Source organism: Oncorhynchus masou, chromosome 11 (genome assembly GCF_036934945.1).
Source record: "Oncorhynchus masou masou isolate Uvic2021 chromosome 11, UVic_Omas_1.1, whole genome shotgun sequence".
Taxonomy (NCBI): domain Eukaryota; kingdom Metazoa; phylum Chordata; class Actinopteri; order Salmoniformes; family Salmonidae; genus Oncorhynchus; species Oncorhynchus masou.
In genome coordinates this window covers 29859291-29876467 of record NC_088222.1, presented here as the reverse complement: position 1 = coordinate 29876467, position 17177 = coordinate 29859291, and the positions used below count along the sequence as shown (strand labels likewise).

The following is a 17177-nucleotide window of genomic DNA, read 5'->3' as shown; positions in this document are numbered from 1 at the left end:
TTTCAATTGACCGATTTCTTTATGTGAACTGTAACTCAGTAAAATCTTCCAAATTGTTGCATTTTGCGTTTATATTTTTGTTTAGCATAGTTCACTACTCCCCAGCCCTGGGTGAGACTTGAAAGGAAGAAGAGAAAGGGGGTGAAAGATGATGAGACATATCTTTACATGTCTGTGGGGCTGGATTAGTCAAGATTTCTGCTGAGTGGTTTTGTTACCACTGCTGCCCTCTTTGTTTGCTGACTCAATGTTGTACTTGTATGCAATATTTTCTGCTTCCTCAACTAATAATGCATTTCAAATTAAAGATAATTTACAGCATACCAGCAGAAAGTATGGTGACTCACGTCAGACTTGCCAGTACTACCATGGCCCCATACACGAAAAACAAAAGGAGGATCCTTCCTTTATGTCTGTATTTATTTATAGTTTTTAGTATAAAAATGAAAATAATGGTTTTATTCTTGAAGATCTACATGGCTGAAGGCCTGTGTTGCGTTGCTCTGCAAATTGCTGAGCCTTCGTTTTTCATCTTGTTTGTTTACACACACACACACACGCGCGCACACACACACACGCACACACCCCTACGTAAAACTTTATTGCCTATTACTAAAACAAACCTTGTAGACCAGAGTATTGTATCCTGGTTCTATCCATGCTGTTATATCCAATTGAAATTACTCATGACAAACGCATTGTAATTTATCTATACATCGTAACACAAAGAAAAGTAATCAAATTGTATTATTTTGCTGAAGGTTGTTTTTTCCTTTATTTGGTTCGGATTCAAGTTGCTTTTTAGTTGTCTTGGGTCTAATAAAAGGATGCGGGTTGTGGAAAGTTATTGCTTTAATAGCTAACTGAAGACAGCAGGCGTATGTTGTTTCGCAAACACACCCCTCTAGCTGTTGTGCGTCGCTATTGGCTGGTGGGCGTGCCCACCTCCGGCAGAGCAAAGTCAGAAGTTTGCTCACCGAACTGCCTGGCTTTGTGTGGTGAGCGAGACTGGGGAAGACAGAGCCTCCGTATACCACTCTCGAAAAACGGCTTGGTGATATAACAACTCTTCGGTCTCCCCAACCCACCACTACCACACCTGCAAGAGTGACATAGGCCTACAGTTATTTAAAGTACCGTTTCTACGACGGTTACAGTGGCGGCCAGCATGAGCTTCAGTGCGGACTCCACCTCCCCCAACCCATTTCACATGTGTAACATCTGTCAAAAGGTGATAAGGAAAAAGGTATGGTGTTTTCAGATTGATTTCTCCAAATGTTATTTTTACTAGTCGACCAATAGCATGTTTTATCAAGGTGATTAGTCATTCCTTCCAATTTAGATATAATATCATTGCACCCTATTAAGTTTTCAATTAGATCCTAGTACAGTAAGTCGCCTATAGACTCTAGTAGGCTTTGATTAGATCTACTGATTCAGACAGCAGACATACACATTTCTTTTCGTGGGCCTAATCCTTCCCTTACTGATATGTTTGTATTACATTCTGTATTTCAACATCATCTATATATTTGCTTCAGGACCTAAATTGCTTTAGATTTAGGCCTATTGTAAATCATCTCAAATCTAATAATTTAGTCATTAGTCATGGGCTTTTTTGCAATTCATGAACAACATGAAAGTTAATGATAATTTTGATGACAATCGGGCTGTTTTTCCATTCAAACATATCAGACAACAATCTGCAAAAATTGTACCATTTGCCTTGATTTAATTCCCAGTATGGTCATCAATCAGTATGAAAGCAATAGAGTTGGGGGGGGAATTGATAAGAGTCTCTAACTCACTCACTGCATGTAAATGGTAAACTCATTAGAAATGTATCTGCATTTTGCACACAGATGGCACATATCCATTACATAATTCATGTACTCAAAAACATTTAGCAGAACACATAGAGACTGCCTTTGATATTAGTATAGCATGGTGATCATATTTCCACTGCATCACTTCCATTTTCTCTGCAGATTCACTGTGGAGTACCAGTTGTATTTACATTTTGTGGTAATATTTGTATAGGCATGTGAGTGTATAGATTTGGACAACTATACCATGAATTTATAGGCTAAAATGATTGTAATCTGTCATAGAATACTTGTTATTATCGACTTCAAGTGTAATTCATTTCAAGTACATTTCTAAAAATGTTCTGGTATATTTCTAGTTAATCCCTACTTTTATAGAAATCCACCTCTTAATTCCGACTTTTTTCTAAATCTCTACTTCGGTCTAAACAACATTCTGTTGAAGAACTTCAAAAGCATCTCTCAGTCAATGAATGCATCAATACTCTGGCCTATCCCTGTTGCCACAGTTATCGGTTTAACAACAAAACAGGAGGACATACAGATTACAATGCCTAGAGACAGCTTTGTCTGTATGCACACCAGAGTCAGCCCTTTCATGACAAACATCACTGACAGAAAAAAAACACTTTCATGTCTGCCTCCTACATTTACCAACATATACTGGTAAATACTCTATGCCTCAATCAGATATACATATACTGGTAAAGGCAGAAACTATAGATATTTTATTTTGTAGGTTAAAACCCAAAAGGTTTCATAGAGGTTGTTCTCAACAGACACCCTATTGGTTGGAAATAGTTTACTGAGAGAGAGAGAGAGAGAACTGTCACTTGGCATTTTACTTAATGTATCTTTAATTATGATGTAAGATTCTTGTTTTTGATTACTTTATTACTTATTTAACAAATACTTATCCCACAATTACAACTGTCTATTAGTTTTTTTGTGTGATGGAGACAGACGGGTCCAGGCTCTTTTTAGATCTGCACAGGCCAGGATATATAGGAGCACTTGAGCCACATCTCTCTGTATCATCTCAGGTAGTTGCATCAGCCACGCTGCCCCAGCAACAGACACACATCACACACAAAGGGCCAGAGGGCAGAGAGAATAGGAGAATAGAGGGGGATAGGGAGAAAGAGGGAGGGGTTGCTACCAGGTTGCACCTGTCTGCAGCACAGGGCAGGTCTGTCTGTCTGTGTGTGTCACCGGTGGCAGTGGGAGACACAGGGCTTCAACCCAATTAGCTAAATTCACGGGAAATTGCCTGTCTGTTGACAGAAGGCACATTCAAAGGTCTGTTATGTAATAAGACATATGCCACTGGAACAGAGAGGGGTCTCTCTGACTCTTTCTCCTCCACCCCCATATGTATTGAGCCGACACTGTCGTTAGCTTGTGTGACATAATTTTACAGTTCTTGTTTACAATGTCCTTCATAAATATTATACACTTCATGTAAATTTTTTCAAAATTGTATATATATTTTTTCTCTATCGATATATTGGACTTTAGCTATATTATTTGCTGTAATATTATATCTGCCTTTTCTGGAGGATGAAATTGTAGCCAACTCTGTATGACTTAATTTAAACAGGAGGATACTTTAAACAGGAATCCATTGTCAATCCGCTGAAAATGTAAGGTTTTAATCTGCAAAAAGGTAAAGATAGGATGGGCCTCTCTTAGTAGCTTGCTAGAAATCCTATTTGGATTTACAGTAGATACAATTGTGGTACAATGGAGGCTTTAAGAGAGGTTTAATGTCTTAATATTTAATCGTTTTAATGCTCATGTTCGTTATATTAATATGCTCGTTTAACTTTATCTGGTTTGCCATTCCAAATAAATTGAAAAAAAACCGTCTTGCATTGTTTGAAAAAAGGATTCTCCTGGAGTCAGTAGAACATGACTAAATATGTTAACTGTGATTTCACTAGAGAAACTGGTACATTTTCCAGTTACCAAACAATTGATTCACATTCAAAATCCTATGTTCCCTAAACCTAATCCCTAAATCTAAAATAGCCTTTTTTCTTGTGGGGTTAGGGTTAGTCATGTCCCCAATTTTCTTGTTTTACTATCCTTCTGAGCAAAAATATAAAATGCAATATGCAACAATTTCAAAGATTTTGCTGCGTTACAGTTCATATAAGGAAATCAGTCAATTGAAATAAATTCATTAGGCCCTAATCTATGGAATTCACATGACAGGGAATACAGATATCCATCTCTTGGTCACAGATACCTTTTTTTTACGCTAGGGGGCCTCCCGAGTGGCGCAGTGGTCTAAGGCACTGCATCGCAGTGCTAGCTGTGCCAAATGAGATCCTGGTTTGAGTCCAGGCCTTGTCCCGGCCAACCGCGACCTGGAGACCCAAGGGGAGGCGCACAATTGGCCCAGCGTCGTTCTTGTCCCATCACGCACTAGCAACTCCTGTGTTTCCTCCGACACATTGGTGCGGCTTCCGGGTTAAGCGGGCTTTGTGTCAAGAAGCAAGAAGCTGGGTTGTGTTTCAGAGGACGCACGGCTCTCGACCTTCACTGCTCTCTCGAGTCCGTACGGGAGTTGCAGCGGGAGTTACCAATTGGATACCACGAAATAGTGGAGAAAAAAATAAATAAAATGTATAAAAGAAATGTATATACTTTAGCGTCGTGGATCAGAAAATCCATCAGTATCTAGTGTGACCACCATTTCAGGCCTGTGGAATGCTGTTTCACTCCTCTTCAATGGCTGTGAGAAGTTGCTGGATATTGGCGCAAACTGGAACATGCAATCCAGAGAATCCTAAACATGCTCAATGGGTGACATGTCTCTTGATCATGTAGAACTGGGACATTTTCAGTTTCTAGGAATTGTGTGTAAAATAGCCTTCTCCAGTGTACGTACCAGTGACCATCGAAGGTGAACATTTGCTCACTGAAGTCGGTTACGACGTCAAATTCTTGTCAGGTCAAGACCCTGGTGAGAAGGGTGAGCACGCAGATGAGCTTCCCTAAGATGGTTTTTCGGTTGTGCAAACCCAGAGTTTCATCAGCTGTCGGTGGCTGGTCTCAGACAATCCCGCAGGTGAAGAAGCCAGATGTGGAAGTCCTCGGCTGGTGTGGTTACACGTTGGGTCTGCGGTTGTGGGGCTAGTTGGACGTGTGTACGAAACTAATTTGTCTGCAGTTGTGGGGCAAGTGTAGGGAAAAAATTTGTACACAACATTTGAGAGAAATACACTTTTTGTGCATATGGACAATTTCTGGGATCTTTTATTTCAGCTCATGAAACATGGCACCAACACTTTACATGTTGCGTTTATATTTTTGTTCAGTGTAGTATTTAAAAGTATTTTTACTTTACATCACTGCGTCTGGGAAGAGATCTCTTTAACCTTCCTCTCTCCTCAGAGCTCTCAGTACATTCATTTCAATAGATGTACAGGTGTGACATACACAACCTAACATAAATCTACACTTTAACATGCCAGACTGACGCACGCGCACACACACACACACACACACACACACACACACACACACACACACACGACAATGTGAACTATAAAGCTGCCGTTCTTTCCTCTGCCCAGGACTTGATCCCAATGTTCCATGGCTAATGTGTGTGCACACAGGCTGTTTGCTCATCTCAAAAGGTTACAAGAGGAGGGGGTTACTTTACCTCCGAGCAAATGGATTGATGCACAAAGGCCTGGCTGTTACATTTTAGTCACTTAGCAGACATTCTTATCCAGAGCGACTTACAGGAGCAATTATGGTTGGATGCCTTGTTCAAGGGCACATCGTTAGATCTTTCACCTAGTCGGCTCAGCGATTTGAGCCAGTGTACTTTCGGTTACTGGCTCAATGCTCTTACCCGCTGGATTTACCTGCTGCCTATTACATATCAATAAATACCTTATACCTTAAATACCTTATTTACATAAGCATTCAGATCCTTTGATATGAGACTTGAAATTGAGTTCAGGTGCATCCTGTTTCCATTGATCATCCTTGATGTTTCTCCAACTTGATTGGATTCTACCTGTGGTCATTTCTATTGATTGGACATGATTTGGAATATATAAGGTCCCACAGTTGACCGTGCATGTTAGAGCAAAAACCAAGCCATGAGGTAGAAGGAATTGTCCTAGCTCAGAAACGGGATTGTGTCGAGGCACAGATCTGGGGAAGAGTACCAAAACATTTCTGCAGCATTGAAGGTCCCCAAGAACACAGTGGCCTCCATCATTCTTAAATAGAAGAAGTTTGGAACCATCGAGACTCTTCCTGGAGCCAAACCCGAGCAATCGGGGAAGAAGGGCCTTGGTCAGGGATGTGACCAAGAACCCGATGGTCACTCTGACAGCGCTCCAGAGTTCCTCTGTGGAGATGGGAGAACCTTCCAGAAGGACAACCATCTCTGCAGCACTCCACCAATCAGGCATTTATGATAGAATGGCCAGACAAAAGGCACATGATGGCCTGTTTGGAGTTTGCCAAAAAAAAGCACCTAAAGGACTCTGACCACGAGAAACAAGATTCTCTCGTCTGATGAAACCAAGATTGAAGTCTTTGGTGTCACGTCTGGAGGAAACCTGGCACCATCCCTACAGTGAAGCATGGTGCTGGCAACATCATGCTGTGGGGATGTTTTTCATTCAGCGGCAGGAACTGGGAGACTATTGAGGATCGAGGGGAAAGAAGTACAGAGAGATCCTTGATGGCAACCTGCTCCAGAGCACTCAGGACCTCAGATTGGGGCGAAGGTTCACCTTCCAACAGGACAATGACCCTAAGCACACAGCTAAGACAGCGCGGTAGTGACTTTGGGACAAGTCTCAATGTCCTTGAGTGGCCCAGCCAGAGCCCGGATTTGAACCCGATCGAACATCTCTGGAGAGACCTGAAAATACCTGTGCAGAGACGCTCCCCAGCCAACCTGACAGAGCTTGAGAGGATCTGCAGAGAAGAATGTGAGAAAATCCCCAAATACAGGTGTGCCAAGCTTGTAGCATCCTATCCAAGAAGACTTGAGGCTGTAATCACTGCCCAAGGTGCTTCAACAAAGTACTGAATAAAGGGCCTGAATACTTATGTCAATGCAATATTTCAGTTTTGTTATTTTGAAAATTTCTAACTAATTTTGTCTTTGTCATTATGGGGTATTGTGTGTAGATTGAGGGGGAAAAAACAATTTAATAAATTTTAGAATAAGGCTAATGTAACAATGTGGAAAAAGTCAAGGGGTCTGAATACTTTCCCGAAGGCACCGTACATGCCCTCTTTTTCACTTAATTTAATTTTTTTTTCTTTGTTTCCCCAACATGGCTGAGTTCATTTAAGTGGTGCTTAAAGTGGGGTTGTACATCTAAGTTCCTTGTGTACTATGGTTCCTTAGCTAACCCAGTTTCCTTATCTAACGCTCTTGTCTCGTCTCAGGATAAAGGAGTCAGAGTGCCGCGACCCTTCTCCAGTGGACCCAGTGCCTTCATTCCAAAGGAAGAGGTGAGAAAATGCTTTCGTTCTGTCTTGAGACTATACTTCCCCCTGTCCTGCTTACACTCTCGTTTTCTGTCACTTTTGTTTAATCTCTAACTTTTCCCCCTTTGTCTTTCTTTCCACCTTTCTTCTTCTAGCCTCGAATTTAGGTGTAAACCATATTTTAGATTACAGCAGCAGCATTTTTACTGTAACACGATTTCAATACACACCGCCTAACTGAAACCTCTCTCTTCCCTGTCCTGCCGGACCCCTTCCCCCTATCCCTCCTTCCTGGTTCCAGATTGTGGTGGCATCCCAAGTGGACCCCCTCACAGAGCAGCTCCTAGCCGAGGCCTACTCTCCGTCAGGCCATGTGGACCACCTGACCCAGGTGATGGGACTGCACCCCCACTACCTGGAGTCCTTCCTGCACAGCCAGTTCTACCTGCTGAGGATGGACGGCCCCTTGCCTCTCCACTGCCGACACTTCATCGCCATCATGGTAAACACTGGAGTAGGATGAACAAGAGATTATCATTGGGTGTGTCTAAAATTGCACCATAGTTCCCTATATAGAGCACTACTTTTGACCAGAGCCCTGGGAACTCGTCAAAAGAAGTGTAGTATATATAGTGTGCCATTTTTCCCTGCAATGGTTGAGGTTAGGATATAGGTAAGGTAAGCTGATCCTACAGGCAACTTCTACCTGAAGCTGCATGATACAGGATAGGTCAACGGTCAAGCTAAGCCGAGGGGGATGTCTCCTGCATAGACACGTCCTCTCTTAGATTCTCCCTCCCTGCTCAGGAGACCTACCTAACACATCTTCTACTGATTTATATCATCTCCATATTCACCCATTTCCTTAACAACCAATAGCTGTCCCGACGTGACGGATTATATTTTTCTTTATGGTGTTTAAACTTTCGCCTCAGTGCTGAGATTCCCCCGGAGGGAGGGAGAGAGAGGGAGAGGTGCGCGCGAGCCTAGGCATACTGGCCACTCAACACCTCCATACTGGTCACTCAACACCTCCATACTGGCCACTCAACACCTCCATACTGGCCACTCAACACCTCCATACTGGCCACTCAACACCTCCATACTGGCCACTCAACACCTCCATACTGGCCACTCAACACCTCCATACTGGTCACTCAACACCTCCATACTGGCCACTCAACACCTCCATACTGGCCACTCAACACCTCCATACTGGCCACTCAACACCTCCATACTGGCCACTCAACACCTCCATACTGGCCACTCAACACCTCCGTCTGTGGAGCTTTGTTATGCAGCCATCTCAGGGGGTCCTCCCAGCACACCTCCAACTCACCCAGTTCCTGATGTGGCCCACAACTAGGCCAAAGTCTGCCCCCTCACTCTTAACGACACAGCATGTTATGTCAGGAGGAACAGCTGAATGCAATGCATTGTCAAATAACCATGTGGAAACCATCAATGTGCAGTTTAAAATAAGTCATGCTTAGAAGTGACAGTATACAACATGCATATAAAATATTAATTTAGTATAGATCGTGCATATACAGGCAAAATGTATGCTTTATATTAGTCTGCCAAGCCAGCTACATGGTGAATGCAAACTAAAACAGGACTGTTAAATACAGTACTACCCAGAATATTTATTTCATTTTTATTTCACCTTTATTTAACCAGGTAGGCTAGTTGAGAGCAAGTTCTCATTTACAACTGCGACCTGGCCAAGATAAAGCAAAGCAGTTTGACACATACAACAGAGTTACACATGGAATAAACCAACATACAGTAGGAAAAGTCTATATACAGTGTGTGCAAATGAGGTAAGATAAGAGGGGAGGTAAGGCAATTACTAGGCCATGGTGGTGAAGCAATTACAATATACCAATTAAGCACTGGAGTAATAGATGTGCAGAAGATGAATGCGCAAGTAGAGATACTGGGGTGCAAAGGAGCAAAATAAATAAATACAGTATGGGGATGTGGTAGTTGGATGGGCTATTTACAGATGGGCTATGTACAGGTGCAGTGATCTGTGAGCTGCTCTGACAGCTGGTGCTGAAAGCTAGTGAGGGAGATATGTCTCCAGCTTCAGTGATTTTTCCAATTTGTTCCAGTCATTGGCAGCAGAGAACTGGAAGGAAAGGCGGCCAAAGGAGGAATTGGCTTTGGGGGTGACCAGTGAGATATACCTGCTGGGGCGCGTGCTATGGGTGGGTGTTGATATGGTGACCAGTGAGCCGAGATAAGGCGGAGCTTTACCTAGAAGAGACTTGTAGATGACCTGGAGCCAGTGGGTTTGGCGACGAGTACGAAGCGAGGGCCGGTCGCAGTGGTGGGTAGTATATGGGGCTTTGGGGACAAAACGGTTGGCACTGTGATAGACTGTATCCAATTTGTTGAGTAGAGTGTTGGAGGCTATTTTGTAAAGGACATCGCTGAAGTCGAGGATCGGTAGGATGGTCAGTTTTATTAGGGCATGTTTGGCAGCATGAGTGAAGGATGCTTTGTTGTGAAATAGGAAGCCGAATCTAGATTTAATTTTAGATTGGAGATGCTTAATGTGAGTCTGGAAGAAGAGTTTACAGTCTAGCCAGACACCTAGAGTATATAGAACAAGAATATAAATAGTTTAGACAGTAGAAAACAACAAAGTATATGCAGTAAAGGAAGAGTTTTCCCAGTAGGCTATAAATATAGATATGAAAGCCTCCCCTCTTTCTCTCTCCAGGCTGCAGCGCGTCACCAGTGTTCCTTCCTGGTGTCTCTGCATGTGCGGGAGTTCTACAGGATGGGGGTGTGTCTGGACTGGCTGAAGGGCCTGCAGTACGTCCCTCAGAGACTGAGGAACCTCAACGAGATCAACAAGCTCCTAGCACACAGACCTTGGCTCATCACCAAGGAGCACATTCAGGTTAGAACACAGACATGCATAAAACATACACATATTCAAGGACATTATCCACATATGCACATACTGTATCTATTCAAAAACACAACTTTTATCCACATACGCACACAAAGTAACTCGCACCAAACCTTTTTCTTCCCCTCTACTTTAGAACTTGGTGAAGACAGGGGAGCACAGTTGGTCTTTGGCAGAGCTGGTCCATGCTGTGGTCATATTGGCCCATTTCCATGCTCTGGCCAGCTTTGTGTTTGGCAGTGGCATCAACCCCCAGGTTGACACACAAAACACCAACGGCTTCCAGGCCGTCTACATCAGCAACTACTGTACATGTGACCTGGCCAGCGACCATCACCTGGACCGAGATCTCAGCAGTAGCAGCCCTGAGGTGAGATTTAACTATGTGTGTTTGGAGGGATTGTGTTGGAAATGTATCTAAGTATGTGTAACTCTATTGTCATAATAATCGAGTTCTGCTTTGTTGTGTGTGTTTCAGACCACAGACTCGGTCAGTGAGTTGGAGGCGCTGATGGACAGAATGAAGAGGCTGCAGGAGGAGAGAGAGGAGGATGAGGCTTCGCAGGAGGAGATGGCCACACGCTTCGAGAAGGAGAAGAAAGAGAGCCTATTGGTGGGCTCTGGAGGTACTGCAACCACACCTGTTCCTGTTGTGTCTCTCTCACTGAGTAAAGGGATTATGTGATTACTGATTATGATCCATCTACATTGTGACTCTGCAGATTTAGAGGATGAGGTGATGCCCATATCCAAAGTGTCTCAGTTTGTGGAAGATGCCACCTTCGGGTACCAGGACTTTGCTCGACGCGGGGAAGACAATCCACCAACTTTTAGAGCACAGGTGGGTGATAATGGAAAACCTTAATTCCACTGTCATGCCTGAACAACTTCACTCGCTTTCGCTCTGTCTCTCTCTGTCTGTAGGACTACTCGTGGGAGGACCATGGTTTCTCTCTGGTCAACAGGCTTTATTCAGACATCGGGCTGCTGCTGGATGACAAGTTCCGGACAGCGTGTGACCTGACCTATTACAACATGGCCAGTCACGAGGACGTGGACACCACCATGCTCCGACGTGCACTCTTCAACTATGTGCACTGCATGTATGGCATCAGGTAAGGCATCAGTGCCACATACACAGTGTCACATACATTTCTCATTCACTATCAAGTGTGGACACTTAGTATTAATCAAGTTAGTGTGATAATGATAATATTTAAATGAGTAAGTGTTTATTGAAGCCCTGAAGTAGTCCATAGCAGACCGTAAAGTGATGCTCCAGGCTTGATGTCCTGTCTGCAGATATGATGACTATGACTATGGGGAGGTGAATCAGCTATTGGAACGCAGTCTGAAGGTCTATATAAAGACCGTAACATGTTATCCAGAGAGGACCACTCGTCGCATGTATGACAGCTACTGGAGGCAGTTCCGCCACTCCGAGAAGGTTAGAAAACTGCAGATGCTCGTATTTGTGAGAGTGTATAATCGTATGGTGTTTATGTACGTGTGTATCCTTTGAAAAACAACGTTTTGCTTTGCTTTACACCGTCAACAGCCACAGAAATGATCTTGTGAATCCTGACATGTCTTTGTAACGAGGCCAGAGTTCAGGGGCAGGGCTGGTCATGCTGTTAGGTTGTGTTTCTGCAGGAGGCTTTGGCTCATGAGTACACTAGGACTATTGAGCAGAGCTGGAGGAAATGAAGCTCTTGGCCGCAGGAACATGCTGTTATTGTGTTTGGGTTGTTCTGCAGAGAGGCCCCCTGTTGGAATCTGACTGGGCTGAAAGAGATGAAAGACGAGCTCGAGTTATTATTAGAACCAGCAGCGTGGAAGTGGGTCATTGTCTTGTTTTTAATGCTCCGGTCAAGACAACCTGGAACAAATGTCTCATCCCTGACGTAATGAGGGCAGCAGCATTCACTTTAGTTAGTAATTATGTCTGTACAAGCATCTTTTCCTTCAGACCCCATTAAAATGTTTCTCAACAGAATCTCACTTGGTTTACATATCCGACTCAGTGAGATGTCTTTTTTCTCTTACAGCCTTGTGCTACATTCTGCAAATGCATATCCATTTTACAGCTCAATGGCTGTCCATACTGCAGTCCATACCATTCCAGTTATATAAAGTAACTGCACTGTGTTATAGTATGTATGGTATGCTAATCCTCTGGCCACCATGCCCCTTCCAGGTCCATGTGAACCTACTCCTAATGGAGGCCAGGATGCAGGCAGAACTGCTATATGCCCTGCGCGCCATCACACGCTACATGACCTGACCAACCACAGCGGGCCATCTGTCTTCACCTTACCAATAGAAACCCAAGCCCACGTCCCCCCAAACACCGCTACTGGCCTTCCCCCTCTCCACAGCCCCAGGAATGCGGCCTCTGGGAACCAGGAAACTGTCTCACTACCAGTCACGTCACTGGCCTCTTACTGTATGGTTGGATGGTGACTTTTACCCATTTTCTTTTACCTTTATGCCCTTTTAAAAGAGGAAGTATGTGAAAATGAAGGAAATCCTACTGTGAGTGTGTAAAAATTGTGAAAACGGGTGCATGTTCTCATCCTTTTTTGCCAAAATGATATTGCCAGTTTGGCTTTAGTGACATAGTGAAGGGGTTGGAGTTCATGACTAACTTTAAAAATATATATATTTATCCAAGCAACCTCAAAGTACTGCACTGTGCTCTAAGGAAATACTGAATAGCCGGAAACGGTGTTGCACAATGTAGAATATACCTCTGAATGTAATGCCTTGATTTGGTACAGTCCCACCGATATCAGGTATAACATTAAAATGTTATCTGATTGAGAGAGCAAGCCCTTTTGTGGCACTATTTTAAAAAGTGCAATATTTCGACATTATTTGCAATTTAAAAAGGTAGACTCAACTAAATGACGTTGCCATAAGCAGCACTGCAGATATTGAGATGAGTGAGATGCAAGACTTCACTCTAACAGTCACACACAGTATCTTCGCATAGGTATGAGTTCGCTTCACACTTACAGCGTGGTAGCCAGGATACCAAAACAGAAGTTGAACCTCTCGCTTCATCATTCTTAGTTGTTGCAGAAATTGACCCACTATGCTGTTTACTTTTATGCATCTGTCATATCGCTGAGTTTACCTTTGACAGAATAATTATGCTTTTCAGTATATTTATACCTTTGTCAATAAATATGTCAATTTAAAATATTTCTAGAGAACTATTTATCTGCAATGTTTGTCCAAATACAGAATAGAAATCACAGCAGGTAACGCACAAGATTTTGTGGCAACATTATCATCAATTTTAGGACTTCTCTCATCCTGTTCTGTGCCAAATGTTTCTCACTGGGTCTGTAAGACATTAAGATTACATACTTGTCTATTTCGACCCAAAGATGCAGTGTACAGATGTTAGATCCATGAGACATTTTTTAAAACATTTTTATATTCCATTAGGAAGTACATTTTTAGAACTGCAATAAGCTATGTAATGCTGGGAATGTGCTCTGTTTTGTTTTATAATTACTGAAGTATCACCACATGAGTGTGTTCCTAATCCTACAATCTGCACTGTTAACTTTGTATCACCAGCATTTATTTGATGCTTATTTCTTCACCAGTGTAGGGTTGAAAAAAATCAGTGTTTTTGTGAATGATTGTTGCTCTTTGCACATCTGTATCTGCAAATGTAGGAACTGCTGATGGCAGTGTCAATCATTTTTGCAGATATTTACTGTAGGAAGAAAAAAAACTCCCAGTTGGAAATATGCAAGAAATGTCAGTATTTCCTTTAAATCCCCTCCCTCTCAAATCTTTCTTGCATTTAATTTCTCAGATGTGAAATGTGTCATATTTTAGCCCCCCCCCCATGTATAGGTTTAGTTACAATGTTTAATCAATGCCTCTGTGAACTCAGATTACATTCACCAAAGTACTGTTTACTTTTTGCCAACCTACCTTTTAAAGGGGTATTTTTTTCATTAGTACACATAATCATGATGCTGTATTAACAGTGGACTAAAGAAAAAAATACCGAAATAGTTTGAGTGGATTTTCATATTTTATTTGAATAAACATAGTGTTAACAATACCAATTAGGCTCTGTATCATCAGAATTATAACTGATGATGGAAGCTGAGATGTCCAAACTTTACAAAATGATAATCTACTGGTCTGAGAGTTAAAGCTGCACTTCTCTCTTTCCCAGATTGTGCTTCAGGATTGCTGTAATAGTTTTGGGAGGTCGTGCCTTCATCAAAGCCACATTCAGCCATTTGCCCCCCCCCCCCCCAAAGCAAAACAAAAAAACAAACAAGCTAAAAGGACAACAGTGCAACTGAAACTGTACCTCGCCTGTAAGGACATTTTCAAAACAATAAAGAAGTTACAAATACATTGTGTTCTGTTTATTTGATACATCAACATGCATACTGGTAACTTGATGTATGATACTGGTATGTGTGTATCTGTAGCATCAGTCAACATTTTAATAACTCATTCTAGATAGAAAAACTGTGGCATGAAAATTAGGCGATTTAGAAAAATGTCTCCCACAAATACACATACTGTAAAATCGGGTTTCAAAATTGTTGTTCGACCTCAGAGGTTCAACTGGTTAGCTAGACATGATAATGCCACAGAACTTTGAGCCAGATATTTCATTGGATGTATAAGTGTGAAGCATCTGCTTGGCGTTTCCACTCACTGCCAAATATGGTAATGAGAGGAAGCCCAGTGACCGGCAGATGGAGAAGTTGGATTTTGGCCAACATTACGCAGATTTTCTCATGAATTAATCGTTTGATCTTACTGTTTTCTGTTCCCAAAACTAGAATATGTTACGAACAGAGTGGACTAAGTCATGTAGATTTTATCCTTTGCCAAATAAAAAACAATATTGTTGTTTAGAATGAGGTGAATTGAGTTCTTGCACACGCATGTCACAGAGTAGGCTTTGGATGTCAATTAAGGCAGCAGAGGGGTTGGGTTAAATGCGAATGACACATTTCAGTTGAATGCATTCAGGTGTACAACTGACTAGGTATCCCCCTTTCCCTTCCTTTCCATAACGGAAATATGCAAATGTGCTAGAACGCGGCTATAGGATCTCGTTAGTGCGTGCTTGGCTCTGCCCTCTCCTCTTAGGATCCCTAACCCTGGACCCATCTTTCTCTACTACTCTTCACTGCCTCAGCATCTGACACCTTCTGTACAACTCTGATCCTGGCAACCTCAACCAGCCTTTCTCTTACCAGACACCTCTGATCTCCAACATCATGGTTACCCCTATAGTTTACACACACAACTTTTTCCACCTATACACCTTCCTTTGTATCATGTCCTTCTGCACACTTCTCAATTTATCCTCCTCAACACTTAATGCCACTAGTTATCACTCCTTTCAACGGTGCCCTGGCTCCGGAGATGAAAGCAAGTCACAGTTTGGGCACCGGAGATGAAAGCAAGTCACAGTTCTTGTCCCCAATCGTGTGGCACACGTTCACTCACTCTGGACGGCAGAAACGCAAAATATCTGCACGATTCCACTTCGAGTCATCATGCAAAACTATAAATCCCTGTAAGCTCCTGCAAGTCATCTCTCGCTGATACATTTGCAAACAGTTAGTGTCATTTTAAAACTTGCACAAGACAGTTCACAGAATTGTCCATTTAAAGAAATGTTGGCAATTTATTCATTACTACATTTAGCTAACATTAGGTAGTTAATCCAGAGATTCTTACCTTTGCCTCGATTCGGTAGTGTAACAGCATTCCTCCTCCTCTTCTGAGGAGGAGATGCGAGAAGGATCGGAGGACCAATGCATAGTGTGGTAAGTGTCCATAACGTTTATTAAAAGACATAAACTGAACACTACAAAATAATAAACGTGAACATGAACGAAAACAAAACAGTACCGTGTGGCCAAAACACTCACACGGAAACAAACACCCACCACTCAAAAGGCTACCTAGGTATGATTCTCAATCAGAGACAACTAAAGACACCTGCCTCTGATTGAGAACCATACTAGGCTAAACTCAAAACCCCAACATAGAAAAACGCACATAGACTGCCCACCTCAACTCATGCCCTGACCATACTAAATAAAGACAAAACAAAGGAAATAAAGGTCAGAATGTGACAGTACTCCCCCAAAGGTGCGGACTCCGGCCGCAAAACGTGAACCTATAGGGGAGGGTCTGGGTGGGCATCTGTCCGCGGTGGCGGCTCTGGCGCGGGACGTGGACCCCACTTCACCACAGTTTTTGTCCACCTCCTCAACCGCCCCCGTGGCCTCTTATGAGCGGCGACCCTCGCCTCCGACCTCCGACTGGGGACCCTAGCCATGGGACCCGAATGAGCGGGAGACTCCGGCAGCGCCGGACAGGCGGGAGCCTCCGGCAGCTCTGGAGTGAAGGGCGATTCCGGCATCGCCGGCGTGACAGGCCAGCCTGTCCTGGCTGGCTGACGGCTCTGGCATATCCTGGCTGGCTGACGGCTATGGAGGCTCCTGGCTGGCTGACGGCTCTGGCGGCTCCTGGCTGGCTGACGGCTCTGGCGGCGCCTGGTTGACTGGCGGCTCTGGCGGCTCCTGGCTGACCGGCGGCTCCTGGCTGACCGGCGGCTCAGGACAGACTGGCGGCTCTGGCGGCTCAGGACAGACTGACGGCTCTGGCGGCTCAGGACAGACTGGCTGCTCTGGCGGTTCAGGACAGACTGGGGCCTCTGGCGGCTCAGGACAGACTGGCGGCTCAGGACAGACTGGCGGCTCTGGAGGCTCATGACAGACTGGCGGCTCTGGCGGCTCAGGACAGACTGCCGGCTCTGGCGGCTCATGACAGACTGGCGGCTCTGGCGGCTCAGGACAGACTGGCGGCTCTGGCGGCTCAGGACAGACTGGCGGCTCAGGACACACGGGAGACTCTGGCGGCTCAGGACACACGGGAAA

General features: G+C 43.7%; 1 protein-coding gene across 1 annotated transcript; it reads left to right on the top strand.

Annotated features, from left to right (window-relative positions):
- Positions 1-1004: 1004 nt before the first annotated feature.
- On the top strand, positions 1005-14620 carry LOC135548477 (sestrin-3-like). The gene is made up of 10 exons (XM_064978111.1): positions 1005-1246; positions 7260-7325; positions 7603-7803; positions 10033-10215; positions 10364-10597; positions 10706-10853; positions 10950-11068; positions 11152-11342; positions 11530-11674; positions 12425-14620. Exons 1-10 carry the CDS (start codon positions 1169-1171, stop codon positions 12509-12511), a joined length of 1452 nt encoding a protein of 483 aa, XP_064834183.1. The 5' UTR covers positions 1005-1168; the 3' UTR covers positions 12512-14620.
- Positions 14621-17177: the final 2557 nt, after the last annotated feature.